General features: G+C 34.2%; 1 protein-coding gene across 3 annotated transcripts in view; it reads left to right on the top strand.

Moving 5' to 3' along the window:
* The first annotated feature begins 435 nt into the window (after positions 1 to 435).
* Positions 436 to 16,070, top strand: part of LOC111371695 — a 37,389-nt gene continuing 21,754 nt past the window's right edge. For 2 of the 3 annotated variants that reach the window (XM_022993825.1, XM_022993822.1), the window contains exons 1-7: positions 436 to 843; positions 2,631 to 2,790; positions 3,283 to 3,375; positions 6,720 to 6,822; positions 6,978 to 7,149; positions 15,148 to 15,316; positions 15,834 to 15,962. In XM_022993825.1, coding sequence (XP_022849593.1) covers positions 635 to 843; positions 2,631 to 2,790; positions 3,283 to 3,375; positions 6,720 to 6,822; positions 6,978 to 7,149; positions 15,148 to 15,316; positions 15,834 to 15,962 — 1,035 coding nt within the window. In that variant the 5' untranslated portion in view covers positions 436 to 634. Of the gene's footprint in view, positions 844 to 2,630; positions 2,791 to 2,815; positions 3,027 to 3,282; positions 3,376 to 6,719; positions 6,823 to 6,977; positions 7,150 to 15,147; positions 15,317 to 15,833; positions 15,963 to 16,070 lie in introns of those variants that run through there. The other variant, XM_022993824.1, reaches the window with a different exon arrangement.

The following is a 16,070-nucleotide window of genomic DNA, read 5'->3' as shown; positions in this document are numbered from 1 at the left end:
GTCTCGATTGCACTATAAATTCGTGCAAAATTGTTTACTTTAATTAAAACGTCATCAAATGGTTTATAATGACAATATGTCGTTTTGGATCATGGTGATTTTTAACACATGATAAAGTAGACTAAAGGCTAATTAATAAAAAAGTATTGACATAGCCTATTTTACTAAATATTATTGTTGACTAGATGTTTTAAACAAATTTCTCCTAATAAATATCCCCCATTCATGCCCACACCGAACTAAGGGGTCGTTTGAGCCCTATTATTTGTAGATTTTAATGAGGTGAATAGTATTTTTTGAAAAATGAGCGATTGAAAATTTTTTGATTTACGTGTAATATTATTTTATTGTAGATTGTGTGGTTAAAAGTTGGATAAAGAAAAATTTAATTTAATAAAAAGAGGAATAATGAGGCTCAAACTGCCTAAGCAAAGCCGCTTTCTTCACGGCCTCTGGGATTCAACCATTTTCTTTCCATTCGTTGCTACACCATTTTCAATGTTTCATCACTACCGTTTTATAATCTCATCCACTCCTCAATTTAAAACCAGTAGAAAACCCTAAACTCGTACGAAACCTCAATTAATCAATTCGAAAAGTCTTATCTTCTCCTCCTCGATTCCTCAATTATTCCATGGCTGGGCTGGCGCAGGAGCAGGAGCAGGCTCTCCCTCTCCTCGCTTCAGCGAAAAACCATGGGGATTTGGCCGTAAAGCTGTCATCCTTGAAGCAAGTCAAGGACATACTGTTATCCGCGGAGCCTTCTCACGCCGCAGAGCTCTTTCCGTACTTGGTTGAGCTTCAGTCTTCCCGGGAAACGCTTGTGCGTAAATACCTCCTTGAGTAAGTTATTGTTACTCTAAATAGTGAATAATATTCGGTTTTGGTAGTTTTGTGAATTCATTGTTTTCCAGTGCTATTTTATTTATTTATTTATTTATTTTTTTGGTTAATGCACTAAACATATTTTCTTTCTTAACTTAGTTGGGGTAATTAAGAAATTACTTAAATTGGTCTTGTATCACTTTTCATGATTTTTTTGACCAATAAAATATTTAGTTTTTTAGACAGACTGTTGAGGTGAACTTCATTTGAAATTAAAGGAATGTCTTCTGCCTTTTGTGAACAATATCTTGTAATTGTTGAATGAACAAAAAGGTTGAACCTTCGTCATGATTTTTCTACTCGATGATTATTTCAATTGGATAAGTGGTTTTTTTTAGTGCTTAATTTAGTTAGATCATGATAACTTTGTGTGCCCCCCTCCCATAAAAATGAAAAGGAAGGAAGTGACATAAATTGTTCTGCTGTATATGTTAAGAGTGTGTTGGTTCATGCTTGTTCTAAAGTTCGTAAGAAATCTTAAACAAATTTGAGTGACTTAGGATGATGCCGTGTAACTTGCAACTGAATGGCATGAACTTCAAATAACAATCTCCTATCCTAAAGAAACCTAGCGAGGGGAAAAAAGGTCTCCACCCAAAGGAGGCCTCCTTATTGAGGCAGTATTATCTCAACCAAGGCATTTTTATTCAATTTTAGATTTGTGATTTCATTCCCTGACATTGACATACTGTCTAGAGGAGGGAGATGTTGACATTGCATTGTCATTCTAGCCCAGCAGTAGTTTATTCATAATAATGGGTTATTGCAAATTTTTAACAATTATTTTTTTGTTGATAATGTCAATTTTTATAGCTTAATTGTGGAGTTACGTGTATTGATAAGGAAGTGTTCAGTAATCTTGTTAAACAATGCAGCAGGAAATATTCCTTAGGCTAGATTGTCTTGTGTTGAAGTTCTAGCTCTCCTTGATTTAGTGCTTGTTTGGAGGCAATTCTCAGTAGGATTTCAATGAAAATTTTGACCGTTGGAGGAATACTCAGCAAAATTTGTAGCATTACACAGTAAATTTGACCTGCAATTATTGACCAAATATTATAAACTTACCCATGTGCCCTTTTGACAGTTAATCCATTTTATTGGAATGAAGGGCATTTGTGGTAATTTAGCAAATATTGAGTCAAAAATTGTCGCTGAAAGATGAGACCCTCATTTCCAAACGGGTCTAATTTTCATTAAAATCTTGTGAGAATTACCTCCAAACAGGCGCCTAGTTGTTTTATTTCTATAAGAACACCATTTTGACATCAAAGGCTTAATGATGAGTTTCCGGACTCAATAAGGCAGAAATCAGGAAAGCCAGGTGATATTTGGTTCAAATGCTTGCAGTCTTTCCTTGTCCATGTATTTTCACCCCTCAAATTATTAAATAATTTGTCTGGGAGATGCTGATGCTGGTGCTTCCATTTGTCGTCTTTGCAGTATAAACTCTTAAGTTTGTAAGTAGTACAAGGTTAACAATTTAAACTATTAAGAGAAAGAGTACACTGTTTGCGTAAGAATCACATTAATTAGTTTCTGTCAAAATCATTTTGGCAGTGCAATGTTATCTGATTATCATCCTTACTCCTCTGCCCTCTTATTTGATCTCTGGCTTTAGAAATCGTTGCATACATATTAGTGATGTTGATATTGCATTTCTAGATATTTTTATGTAGTCCAACTTTGTCTTGCCATGTAATGAGTTTATGTAGCTTCCTTCTAATTTCATCGAATGTGTTTGGCAGAGTAATTGATGAGATTGGAGCGAAATGTATGGAGCATTTATCCATATTGTTGCCTATCTTGTTGAAGTTCTTAAAAGATAATAATTCAATGGTTGCAAAGCAATCTATTATCACCGGCACAAAGATCTTATGTAGCATGTTGGAAGACTTATCATTGCAGGTCTCTTTCTATCTTATCTGTTGTGTATAGCGTGATTGCATGTCCATATGTCTGTCTTTTGTCTGCTTCCCATTAAAATGAAACCACTTGAAATGTTTTATTGCATTCTATTCCAGATTATCATCGTCTGCTTCCTTTTCTTTGTAGTTGCTGTGATCACGATTTTTCTGCATTCTGTCTCATCTCAATGCAAAGCTCATATGTTGTGTTAAGTTACTAAAGGTTCCTACAGTGAGGTGCCTTCTAAAGTTGCTGAAATTTGAACTCTGTATTCCTCTTGTTCTACTTTTCTATGATGAGTTTTGAGAGAATTCTTTATAGTGATGACTGCAAATTCCATGGTCACGAAGCTTTACCTAAGATTTGAATAAGTCTCATTTATAGAATCCGTATTCTTTTGTTTGTCTTCCTGTACTGTTATTGTTTCCAAAATTCCAGTTTTACCGTCCTCTGTATACATGTGAAACTTTTAACCATATTTGAAAATTATAGTTTCAACGGCGTGGTAGAGTTGAGAGGTGGCTTGAAGAGCTGTGGATGTGGATGATTAAGTACAAGGATGCTGTTTTCAACGTTATCTTTGAGGTGCGTATAAGTTGCTGGTGGACGTAGTTTTACCGCATGCCTTCATTTTGTGATGCCATTGAATGATTACTATCACAATTCATTTCCTGTCAACTAGTAGTGGGTTTTAGCATATTTTGGGCCCTCAATATTCATGATCATGAGAATTTTGTGTGAAAGTGAAGTACACTGTTTTGAACCATTTTCCATTTTTAAATAGAGGTATAAATATTCAAGAGAGATTGATGAACATTTCTTTTGCTACTTTTTTATACTTTACAGTAATGTTTCTCTTCTTTCAAGTAATAAATTCTTCTTCTTAACTCAAAACAAAAAACACTAGATCAAATTTTTTTATTTAAATTGGCAATGCATTTTTTATTGCCTACGCCTGGTGGTCAGAGCATATAAATCAGATAATTATGTATTTAGGGGATAGGCCATCAACGGTAGTTTACTGTAACTTTATATATTACCTACTGTTATTGAATTGGATTATGTTATAGTCTTATGCAGCCAGGGACATTGACCATGGGGCTTTGTATTATCCGATGCTTAACTTTTTTGGCTTGGAGTTCTTTTCTTCTGTGCTTGTTTGTTATATTTTTGAGTGCATCTTTATAGTGGTACTTGGTGGAGCTATAAACTTTGTATTGGGGGTGCCAAATGTTTAGTAGGGTGAATGGTATTTCTTGACTATAATTGAAAGAAACTCTTAAATACATGATGCCACAACAAAAGAATCTTAAGTTGGTTGTGACTGCAAAATAATAGTTTTAACGCTAATGCTACTTGCTACCTGAATCAAGGATGTCTATAATGAAGAAGAAAAATGAATGAAGCAGTAGTAAAACTGTAAAAAGTGATCTAAAATGAGAAATTTGGTGGAATATACTTCAGAACCTTTGAATTAGTCAGTTACGACCATGGTTTAAAAAGGAGCCTGTGAAGCGTAGGACCAGTGCCCCAAGGTTCATTTTATACCATTTAATTGAGGCAGACACCTCACCTTAATGAGGTGCACACCTCAAGGCTTGTGAGGCTTGCTCCCAGAAATTTAATTTTTGCTGTAGATTTTAGTTTTATTTTTTATTTTGGAAACATTATTTCAAAATGTGAGGTTTAAGTGAGTTTTAGTTGCGCCCATCACAACCTTTTCTCGTTTGACTAAACCTGAGATATTATTAAATTAAAACCCAAAACAATAAAATTTATGGAAGATAGAACAACTCCCTTGCTCCATCAATTGAAATATCACATTTAGCCATGTCAATGTCGTGTTAGTGGTGCTTGGGAGCTGAGCTTGGGAAACAAGTAAACTGCTATGTTGATCTCAATTTTTTTGTTTTAACTTATTATGGGAACTAAAACGCTCAATAAATACTGGAGTGATATAACACTTTATACTTGGTTCTTAGGATTTACACCCTTCTTGGAGGTAAAAATTGGTGACATTTCTTGTATTTATGCTGCAAAATTTTCTCCCACTTTAACTTGTTGAGGCATATAATCTGAATCTAATTTTACTTTTTTATACAATAGAAATATGTCGGAACAGACAAGGAAACCAAAAGATCAACTTGAAATGGTGGGAGTGTCATTAGTTACCTGGTGATCTGGGAACAGGGGGAGGTGATTTTTTATCGTGCATAATTTCAACAATTTTTTTTATGATAACAATTGTGATTTTATTGATTACAGAGGTGTAACTAGACTTGTTAAGAGGATACGGATCCTCTAATATCAAACAAAATAAAGTCAACATTACAGTATATTTTTCGAAAATTAAAAAGAAAGAAATCCCCTTGAACTCCGTATAGGATGACAGAATTTAGAACTCAGTAACCTTTTGCTCTCTTCCTTCAAAGTTTCTATAGTTCTTGCTGTTTAAATCACTCAAGAGATGGTCAAAACTAGCACTTTCCAAATGACCACTACCTTTAAGTAGTCTACACCATCGCCATCTTGTAGTCTCAATATAAAAGCAAGCTACACATTATGAAGACTTCCCTTTCTACACATTGCACAACATGATGGGGAGAGATAAAGATGACATTCTTATAGCCAATTCACAAGTATAAATTTTCCATTGATTTAATAGAAATTGAAATATCATTACCTAATAACTCATTATTTTTTTTATGACCATGAGTGTCTGTGTCAGCTTACGCGCACCTCTACTAATCCCATGGGGCTATGAAATTTACAGTTGGGTATTCACCTTAGTGGCTCTGAGGGGACTTGAACTGGTAATCATTGAGGAGTAAATTCAAGACCTGACCATTGAAACCTTATTATCAACAACACATTCTTTCAATAAAATAATTTTATATGTAAATCAGTAGCTTTTTTTTACTTTTTAACCATATATTATCCAAAAATTACTATTACAAAATCTGTTATCTGAAAAAATGGTGCATTGTGTAGGTGATGTAAGATTTTTAAATGTACATGAACGACCAGGTAGCTTGGTGAACCAACAATTGTATGGAAGAATGACCTCTTAAAAATGAAATATTTACAACACATTCTTTCAATAAAATAATTTTATATGTAAATCAGTAGCTTTTTTTTACTTTTTAACCATATATTATCCAAAAATTACAATTACAAAATCTGTTATCTGAAAAAATGGTGCATTGTGTAGGTGATGTAAGATTTTTAAATGTACATGAACGACCAGGTAGCTTGGTGAACCAACAATTGTATGGAAGAATGACCTCTTAAAAATGAACTATTTGCATAATGTGGAACTTCTTGTCCTTGATTTGTAAGATTTGCAAACGATTTTATTTCGCTCTCAACCTCTCATACATTACGTACATCAGTGGTAGCAGAATCTATTTACCTGGTTTGCAGCCTTCTTCTTCTTGCACATCTCATATATTGGTAGCATTTAGCTGGGCATTTCACCTAATGTCCAGTATTAATATTGCGCTTCCCAATTAGATGTTTTCTCCTTAGAAGCTGGCTTGCACTTCTTATTTCCTTAGGCCTAAAAGAAAGGGGTACCATTATATTGTGATGGTTGTAAGAAACAAAATATTAACCTGTAAATGTCCAAAAAATATTTTAGGCTATGATCTAGAATCTGATATTCTAGATTGAAGATAAGTTGGTAAATTCAACTAGTATGCTCTGATTCTTCTTTCTATGTGCATGCTTCTATTCTCGTTTTCCTTGAAGGCACACTCATTTTATCAATGCACCCTTGCCTCTTTTCTTCCTAGATTTAGTTGTGCAAGAGAGAATATTTTTTCTGTTTCGTTAGCATGCAACTTTAAACAAAACTTTTGCATGGATTTCTGCTGCTGAGATATGCTTACATAACTGACATGAAGCTTTGCCTGGATATCTTCTTGTAGGCTGGTTCTGTTGGTCCAAAGTTGCTAGCAATAAAGTTTCTGGAAACATACATTTTATATTTTACACAGGATACAAACGATTATGAAAAAGTTGCACCAGAAGGTAATGTGTTATTGATCGTTAGGATAATTGTATTTGATTGCGGAAACTAGTTGTGATATTGTACCTTTTAATTTAGTCATTTTTCCAAACTATTGCCACATTTGTCTGAGCCTCCGATTTTATGCCTTATACTTTGGATTATGCTCTGGCTATAGTTACTACAAGGCATGGAATGGCATTTAACATCTCAATGCTGGTTGATTGTCATCCTGTTCTGGATCTACCTGCACTTGTATCAGATGCAAATAGATATTTTGGAATTTTACTGGATTTGTTGCGATCAGCTGGCAATCTTCCTGGTTCATTGACAATTTCTGTTGTTAATAGGTGAGCATCCAGTAGCTAATCTGTCATATACATCTTTGTTGGACATGCAAAAACCTGTTTTGCACATTTATTACACTTATCATGCTACGATGAGCTCTTAAGAAAGACTTAAAAGAAACAGCAATAGCAAAACTAAAATCAGTTACTCTTTGTTGGTGGATGATGTAAATTACACGTGAGGGAGGAAACAGTTCAAGGATTCAAATTTGAAAAATCACTTTCAAGAAATAAGCGACTTGATAAAACATGCTAACTTCAAAATAAGGATTATATTGTTGTGTGAAAATGACGTAGAGATGAATGTTAATCATCACGACACTGAGCTGTATAGAAACTTGATTGTGGGCGTTTAGAGTTCCGAAGTATTAAAGAAGAAGAATTATGAAGAAAATATAATTATGCACCACCTCTGCCTTAAGCATCCAGCTGATGGCTTTTTTGCTTCCCATGGTGCCATAAGAGGCCTCACAATTAAAACAAATGTGCATGTATTCATTAACAAGAAAGGTATGTGTATAAGATCCCAAAGTGCTCCTGATTAAAGTTGGATGTGTCTCCTTCCCTAGAAACACAGGTTGCTTATACTACAGTACTCATGTAGATTAATAATTGACAAATAGTAGTGTTGGTTTATACTCTGGGTAGTAACAATTGGGCTCCATTTGGATCTTGGAAAAGCGTAATCTGGAGAAAATAGAAGTCCCAGTTTTTATCATTCTAAAAGTGAAAATAAAATGTGGCCAACTTTTTCAGTTTAGTTGGATTCCCTGTAAATGAAAGGAAAAGCATGGATAAAACAGAACTTTGTCTCCCTAAATTTGTACATAGCCCATGTACTTAACAATTTCTTTGAAATCCAAATGTTAGAAGATATTCCTTTTAGTTTCCTGTCTAATATCCGAGATCCAAAATGGAGTTCACGTGGTTTCTCTTTGAATTAAATGATTAGTAAATGTGACTTTGTATTACATTTGTCTTAGAAATTTCTTTTGAACTCGAAATGTAAGAAGGTCCTCCTGTGTAATTTCCTGTTTAATATCTGAGATCCAAAATGGAGTTTACAAGGTTTCTCTTTGAATTAAATGATTAGTAAATGTGATTTCGGATAACACTTCACAAACTAAATTGTTCAAAGGTCGCAAATGTTTCTGCAATTTTTGTATAAACTGCCGCGATGTATCACTGTTTAATTGTACAAAAGAATATAATAAAATTTTTGGTATGACATCGGCATCAGTTTGGATCTTTTAGAGTTCAGAGGAAAAAAGGCCAACTGATAATTCCTGGTTGCTAGTCCTTCTTCCAGATGATGTGAAAGCATGTATGTGGCTTCCATATTTAATTCATGTGAATTAGTTTTCATGAGAAACTGGGTCACCAACTGCATCCTTCCCCTTTGGAAATTTGAAGATCTATGTTTATATTTTCTGCATTGAGCACCTGATTTGTCATTGCTTCATCTTTATATATTTGTTTATTGTTTGTATTTTTAATTGAATTTTGAAGATTGATAATCACGTTGTTTTGCATCTGCAAGCAATCTTAATGCACATTTCTACGCGAATGTTAATATCTTTTGCCGATTTTTATAGTGTCTCAGGTTTTACACCATGTATTTTGCAAATATCCATGGATATTTTTATCCATTTTCAAGACGTTTGGTAGATGCATGACTTTTACTTGCTCTCATGTATTTCAATGTTGTTCTGTAGTGAAGTGGTTATATTTCTCTTGTTATTGTTATTGTGTTATACACATGTGCACAAGTCTTCATATTTCTATTAGGGCTTGGTGCCTTATTCATGTATTTCCATGCATCAATATGATCCTCTACACAATCCAGTTTCTAATATGTTCATATCTGAGATGCCAATTGGCACTTATGCCTGTTTATATTTTATTACTTTGCTTGATTTTAATATATCTCAGCATAAGTTTTCACCAGGATTTTAATTTCAATGATCATCTCTCATAGTGAAGAGTGTGCAATTATACAGTCTAAACTATTGTTTGTAGCTTGATTTTCTAAAAGAAGAGAAGATATCCAAAAATTTGTTCGAAAAATTGCATGCAAATAAAGCCTCTGGGAAGTTCTTTGTACTGGTGAATTACACATCTTAAACAGTTCCATTGTTTTAGAATTTTTTGTGGGATCACTGAAGCTTGAATTTGGTTGTAGAATAAGTTCAATTGCCTTTCGGTGCTAATTATTGCAGTATGCTGCCCAGCTTTTTAACGCAGAGTTAAATGGCATTTCGCTTGGGATGCAGAATTGGTGGGTCAGATAACAGATGTAGGAGTTAGCTGATGTCACCAACATTGGCAGTTCATAGACCGGCTGGTTTGCTCTAAAAAATATTGGGGCAAGCAATTTAGTGCTTTTGCTATTGTTGAGAGACCATATTACTTGGACCATTTATTAGAACAGGTTTTAAATCATTTATCATCATTTATTAGAACAGGTTTTTGTATATACGTACAGTTGTAGCGTGATGCTGTAAAATACTGTTTTAAATGTATATATTTTTAGAAAATCTTGATGCTATTATATATATGCCTATCATTTTCATCATTGGTAGATGGTGTTGCTCTGCCATACTTGTTATAGTTCCGTGCTGAAATTTCATTTCATTGTGTTCCCTGTGGAAGTTCGTTGGTTTGTTGGTCTTTTTCTGATCTAAAGATCAGTTCTAGCTGTATCTTCTGTTTCCCTCTGGAAGCAAGCAGGTTTTGTGGTTTATTTCCTGACCTTAATCATGAAAGCCAATGGTTTCGTTTTATTTTCAACATAACACTATTCAGTAATACGAACTCCTTTAGCTGATGTGTATCTACAAGATACATTTCCTCCGTCACATAAGATCATCAAACAGCTAGATGTGTTCCTGATTGCAGTCAACTCATTTTCCTAAACTTTAATTGAAATTTGAGAGCATCGTGAGAAACAAGATTTTGGAAAACAAACATTAAAATGATTGATTAATCTGCGTAATAATATCTACTGATGAATTTAGTTCTGCTGATCATGTAAAATGCCATCGAGCATGAGAACAGTGGTGTAATTCTTCCTAATTTTTTAAACAGAAGTTAATTTGGGAAAACCATGATTGTACCATGTATTAAATAAAAATAACAGGGAATTTTCTGTACATAATGTCGATAGAACAAAGAAGTATGGGCAATATGCTGATATTAAGTTATGCATCAGATGTCAAATTCCCAACTGTATTTACTGTATGTTCAGAATGGCCAGGAGGTGGAGTATGCATATATTCATGACCCGCACTTGAAAAGCATATTCTTGTGTGGTGTGTAGTATACTTCATGATCTGAATCACATAGCCAACTTACTTTGGAGAAGGAAGTCCAGTTTGGATTGTCATCAGATGTCAAAATACCAACTGTAATTACTGTATCTTCAGAGTGGGCCAGGAGGTGGAGTATGCATATATTCTTGATCTGCACTTGAGAAGCATTCTTATGTGGTGTGTAGCATTCTTCATGATCTGTGGAGAAGGACTGTTCTTGGCATTAGCTTCTTTAGTGAGTTTATAAATGTTAAGTTCAATATAGAGCAAGCCAATTATTTTTGCCACTCTGGAAGATATGGATTTTAATAGACCACATTGTTATTTTTTCAACTAATAAAGGTAATTTCAGAAACTTCCCTCAATTGAATTCAAAAAGCAATTTCAGGCATGTTAGTTTGCTGTTGTCGACATAAAATATTTTAAGTGACATATGGACAAAAAATGGGTGGTTAAAATTATTATCTCTGGAGGATTTATAGAAAAACAACTTTACGGTAACATATCATACGTCTGCTCAGGTATTTGCTTAATGAAAGACACTGATTGCTACTTATGCTTGAGGAAGTTTCATTATGCACTTGCAAACTAAGGTTATTTTGTTATTAATGATTGAAATTTTCTGTTAGGAATGAATGAGCCCAGCTGTTACTTTTGTCTGAATTTTGGGATGAGAAAGTAATCTTTGTTTGTTAATAATTCTCTGTTCCTGTATTGTTTATTGCTGCAGCTGTTGGTTTTTCTATTTCTGTTGATTAGCTACTGGACCTCTGGTTGATGCTTAATTCACACAAATTGTGATAGGCTGGTGCCTTTATGTGAACTGCATAAATTTTTCTACATTATTAAAACAATTTGATATTAATACTCGTGTTCCTGAGTGACTAGGCTAGCATGATGCAATAATGCAGTAAATTCTTTTTTTTTGACTTCCAGAAGCTAATTAAAGTGCCATCCCTAATATAGCTGAAACCTTCGTAGAATATGCTTACCGGTTTGGAATCTTATATCTCACTCTTTTGGTTAAGATGACGTGGTGAGTTAAAGTTTGTTGCATTTGATCATGTTTTGCTTGTGCGCCTCATCACATATGATCTTCTATGGGCATTTATGTGCTCTTAGTTTTTTGGCAACCTGACATATGGTTGGGGAGCTATCATGTAGTACAATTGTGTAAGAATGTCTAGTTATGGAAATCCTGAACTTCTACAAAATTCCTGATGCCTGGCTAAATCTTATAATGAACTCTGTGTTTGTTGCATTTGATCATGTTTTGCTTGTACACCTCATCACATACGACCTTCTATGGGCATTTATGTGCTCTTAGTTTTTTGGCAACCTGACATATGGTTGGGGTGCTATCTTGTAGTACAATTGTGTAAGAATGTCTAGTTATGGAAATCCGGTACTTCTACAAAATTCCTGAAGCCTGGCTAAATCTTATAATGAACTCTGTGTCCACTCTAGTTCTGTCCCTTTTATGGAATGGTGAGAAAACGGAATCTTTTGACCAGCTGGCGAACTTCCCTGTAGAGTCTATGGAAAACGGGGATGCTGAGTTTCCTTATGGATCTGTAATGGGTAATTAGATGATATTTGAGCTAGCTGGTTAAAGATTTTTAACCATTGTGCATGCAGTAAGTAATTTTGTTGTAACTTTTATAAAACACAGAATTCACCAGTACTTGTTTGTAATGTATGCTGGGCATTTTGTGGGGTCTTGTTTTGTATTTATCTTTCTATGCTTAGCATTTGATTGGGTCTTGTTATGTATGTACCTTTTTTTGACTTTACAACTGCTCGCAAATGTTACTCTACCTCCACCTTGCTCTTATTTATTTATTTATTTATTTTATTTTTTAAAGAACTCTACTTTGCTCTAATGTTTGTGTCATTACCCTGTTTGTTTCATTATGGCATTATGAGGCTTCTAGTTTCATGATTATTTTTAAAATGAAAAGTTCCTTGAAGAAATTGTGTAATTTTATAGCTACATACCCTCATTTATTTCTGTCTAGCCAAGCTAATTTTATCTTATGGCAAAAAGGCTTAATTGTAGTCGTAGGTGCAAATTTAATCATAATGCTCACATACTGGTTCTAGTTTGTCATCAACTTCTAGTAACTGGAGGAGGCTGGCTAAACTGCGACCTTTCTTTAAGATTGAACTTGTTATCCTGTTCAATATGGTTGTATGTTTACTGCAGAATAATCTTCTAGTGGCAACTCAATTGATTGGTTTCATTGTTTGGGCATCTTGATTCTTGGTTGCCTGGGTCTTCTTGAAGTGTTTCTGTTGGGGTCCTATTTGTTTATTGCACCATTAAATTCTCAGATAGAAACAAATTAAGTAGTCTAAGTTTCATAGTTTCTCTCTCTCTCTCTCTTTTTGGTTCATGGTGTTGTCTAATGGTTGATCTGGTAGGCTTAAGATGCAGTTTTACAGTGGTCCAGTCATTGGTTGCTCATTCTAAATATTGTTTCTACGATAGCTGATAGTTCTTGTGACCAAACCACTGCTGAATAAGATACAATATTAGTTTTCCAGTAAATGGATTAAATTCTTCATCCATTCGACTTTAATGTTGAAATTTTTATATTTCTGTTGATCAGAATTGCATATCATGTACATTATGCACAAGATCTTTGAAGCCTTGAGCGGGTATTTGAAGTGGAGCTAGTATATGGTGGGTTTTTTTTTTTTTTTTTTTTTTTTTTTTTGGTGTTAGTTGTAGTAACAGGATTTTGAAGTCATCAAATTTGTTTTAATTTTCGACATTAAATTGAATGTGCTTAAGCTCTTTTGTTATCTCATTTGCGATAGATTATCGCAGAGAGAAATTTAGCGGAAGATAAACTGTGATTGTTTTGGCTTCCCTAGAGGTAGCATAGTTTTTGGGTCTAGGAGAAGTGTTCCTGGCTTAGCGAGTGAACGTGGTTATTGCATTTTGTGCCAACCAACACCTCTTAGAAGCTTACTAATGCAGTTTAAGGGGGTACTGATACCTGATTTTTCTTGTTTTCCAAGAAAAAAGAAATAATATGTGCCATGGAATTTGTCCAACGTTGGCAGGCTTTTGAGTTTTCACTTTCTTTAGTATGGTTGACTATAATTGTTTTTACTTTCTAAGCCATCTACGTAATGGATTACTACATTCGACTGAAGAACATAGTAGAGATATTGAGTGATGGTTCCATGCTTGAGTAGTTCCTATTTCTGCTCTGGTGCCCTGAAGAGTGCATCGTGTACTAACTTCCACTGTGTGAAAGATATTATCTCAAGTCTAATTTCTCAAATTTTGATATTGCAAGAAGAATTTTCACGTTGAATCTGCGCTTCTATATTTTTTAGAACTGCATTTTTCCAGAAGAAAAATGATAAAAGTGAATCTATAAAAGATCAAGTGGTGTTGAAACTTCGTTGTTACTTGTCTTTCCTCATTTTCTTTTCTCAATCTTACTTTATCTTTTGCTACTTTTTCATTACTTGGTGGTCAAGCTCGATATAAAATTCATTTTTTCTGTTCACAAATTTGTTATATGATCTTGAGATTCCTTTTATTTTATTTTTTATTTTTTCATGACATGAGGTATTAGCCTATTAGGTTTAGTTTGCATTGCCAACTTATTTAACATATTTATTTATTATATTTCATCTCGTGTTGATGTTTGGTAAACCTTCTTGGATGTTGGTTTTCACTTAGACATATATGAGCTTGTGAGATTTTTTAAATTAAATCCATCGGCAGGTAAAAAAGTCTCACGAGAACAAAATTGAACAGAGTTTATACTTTGTGGTAATTGGGGTTGTCATTTTCTATTGTGCTGTAAATTTTGTAGCCTCACAAATAACAAAGCAACAAATTAAGCGTTGTTGGGTTTGGCTTTTGAGCACCCACTGCCAAAGTGAAAAAATGAAATCATTGTCCTCAAATTTTACTCATAGTTCTCCGCATCCTATCTCACATTTTTTTTTTTCCTTTTGTTTTTATCCTCATTTCCTTTGGAATGGTGTTCTATATGTAATCCCCACACTGATACAACAGCATTTTAATGGGATCCAGTTAGCTTTTATCCTTGGCGCTTATCCTGAGAGAATCTGTATTTGACTTGATGTTATATTGCTTTCCCTATTTTGGTTGAATTTCTATCATGCATATATAATATTTACGAGCTTCTGATGTATCACTTAGTGCCTTTATGGGATGTATATAAAGAGGGGGAAAGGGTAGAATCAAACAAAGCTCAAGTTGATAAAAGAAACTTGCATACATTGAGCATGTCTAACTGTTAAAAGTACTATTTGGATTATTCTGAACTTGTGGATAGACCTCTCTGATCTGATATCTCTATTAATCACTGTGTACTGCCTGCATTTTCCCTATTGTTTGCTGTCATGTCTCCCCCCACCCCCACCCCCACACCATGTTGGCCTCAGTAAGTTCTAGGTATACTTATTTCTTGTTTTCTTTGGATGCATTTGTATGTCATTTAAATTTTTATGGTTTAGCTTTTTATTTTTCAGCCATCCATGTTTTTTCAGAGGGTTACATTGTTTCCTTTATTGAGGATATATGGTAGAAGTTTATGTTTTGTTTTACTTGAGTTCTGGTTTATAATGTGATATCCTTGTACTATTTATTCATGTTTCAGCTCTGTTTATGGTCTAACAATAGATCTCATGTTTGCAGTCTTGCAGTGATAGCAAGGAAAAGACCTATGTACTATCCCTCCGTCCTCTCGGCACTTCTTGACTTTAATGTGAACTCTGAGACAGTGAAGGGTCAACATATTATTCAGTATTCTCTAAGAACTGCATTTTTAGGATTTATGAGGTGTACTCAACCTGTCATTGTTGAGGTAATGCTTTACTTAAAATATTACTGATGTATGATAATGGTAGTTTGATGATTTGTAGACCACATTGGCTTGCCAGAGAGGTGTCGAAGTCTTAGCCTTCAGTCAGAATCTTTCCAATGACATTTCTTTCAAAGTAAATAGTTCTTTTTATACTTGTGGAAGCTCTTGAACTTGTGGTCTTGCTTTCTCACAAAGAGAATGCTATACATGTTATAACTTTAGTTTCCTTCAATTATAGAATGCATTTTACTCGAGCCATTATATTACAAATTACCAGTTCATTGATATATTTTCCCTTTGCTTGTACCCATCATAGTTAAATGCCAAATTATATTTAATCCCTGTAATATTGAACTTTTTTTCTAGTTAATATATTAATTTATATATGCATATATGTTGGTAGTGGAATTGTGCCAGAACCAAAAAAAAAAAAAAAAAAAAAAAAAAAAAAGAAAAAAAAAGGGTTAATCTCTAATGTTTGACGTATCCTTGAAATCCTTTCGTTCTTTTTCCCCAGTCGAGAGAGAGATTGCTTAAGGCATTACGAGCTATGAATGCAGGAGATGCTGCTGATCATGTTATCCGACAAGTGGATAAAATTATGAGAAGTAATGAGCGTGCTTCGCGGGATTTGCGGTTGAGCAAGGTATGTCTGTTGGAAGCAGTCATTGATTTAAGTATTGTTATCTCTTTGGAGTCGTACTCATGTAGTCTGGTGGATTTCTGCATCCTGATATTTATTCACCACCACCAT

This window comes from Olea europaea, chromosome 22 (assembly GCF_002742605.1).
Source record: "Olea europaea var. sylvestris chromosome 22, O_europaea_v1, whole genome shotgun sequence".
NCBI lineage: Eukaryota > Viridiplantae > Streptophyta > Magnoliopsida > Lamiales > Oleaceae > Olea > Olea europaea.
Note: the sequence above shows the minus strand (reverse complement) of the source record. Positions and strands in the feature narration are given on the sequence as shown.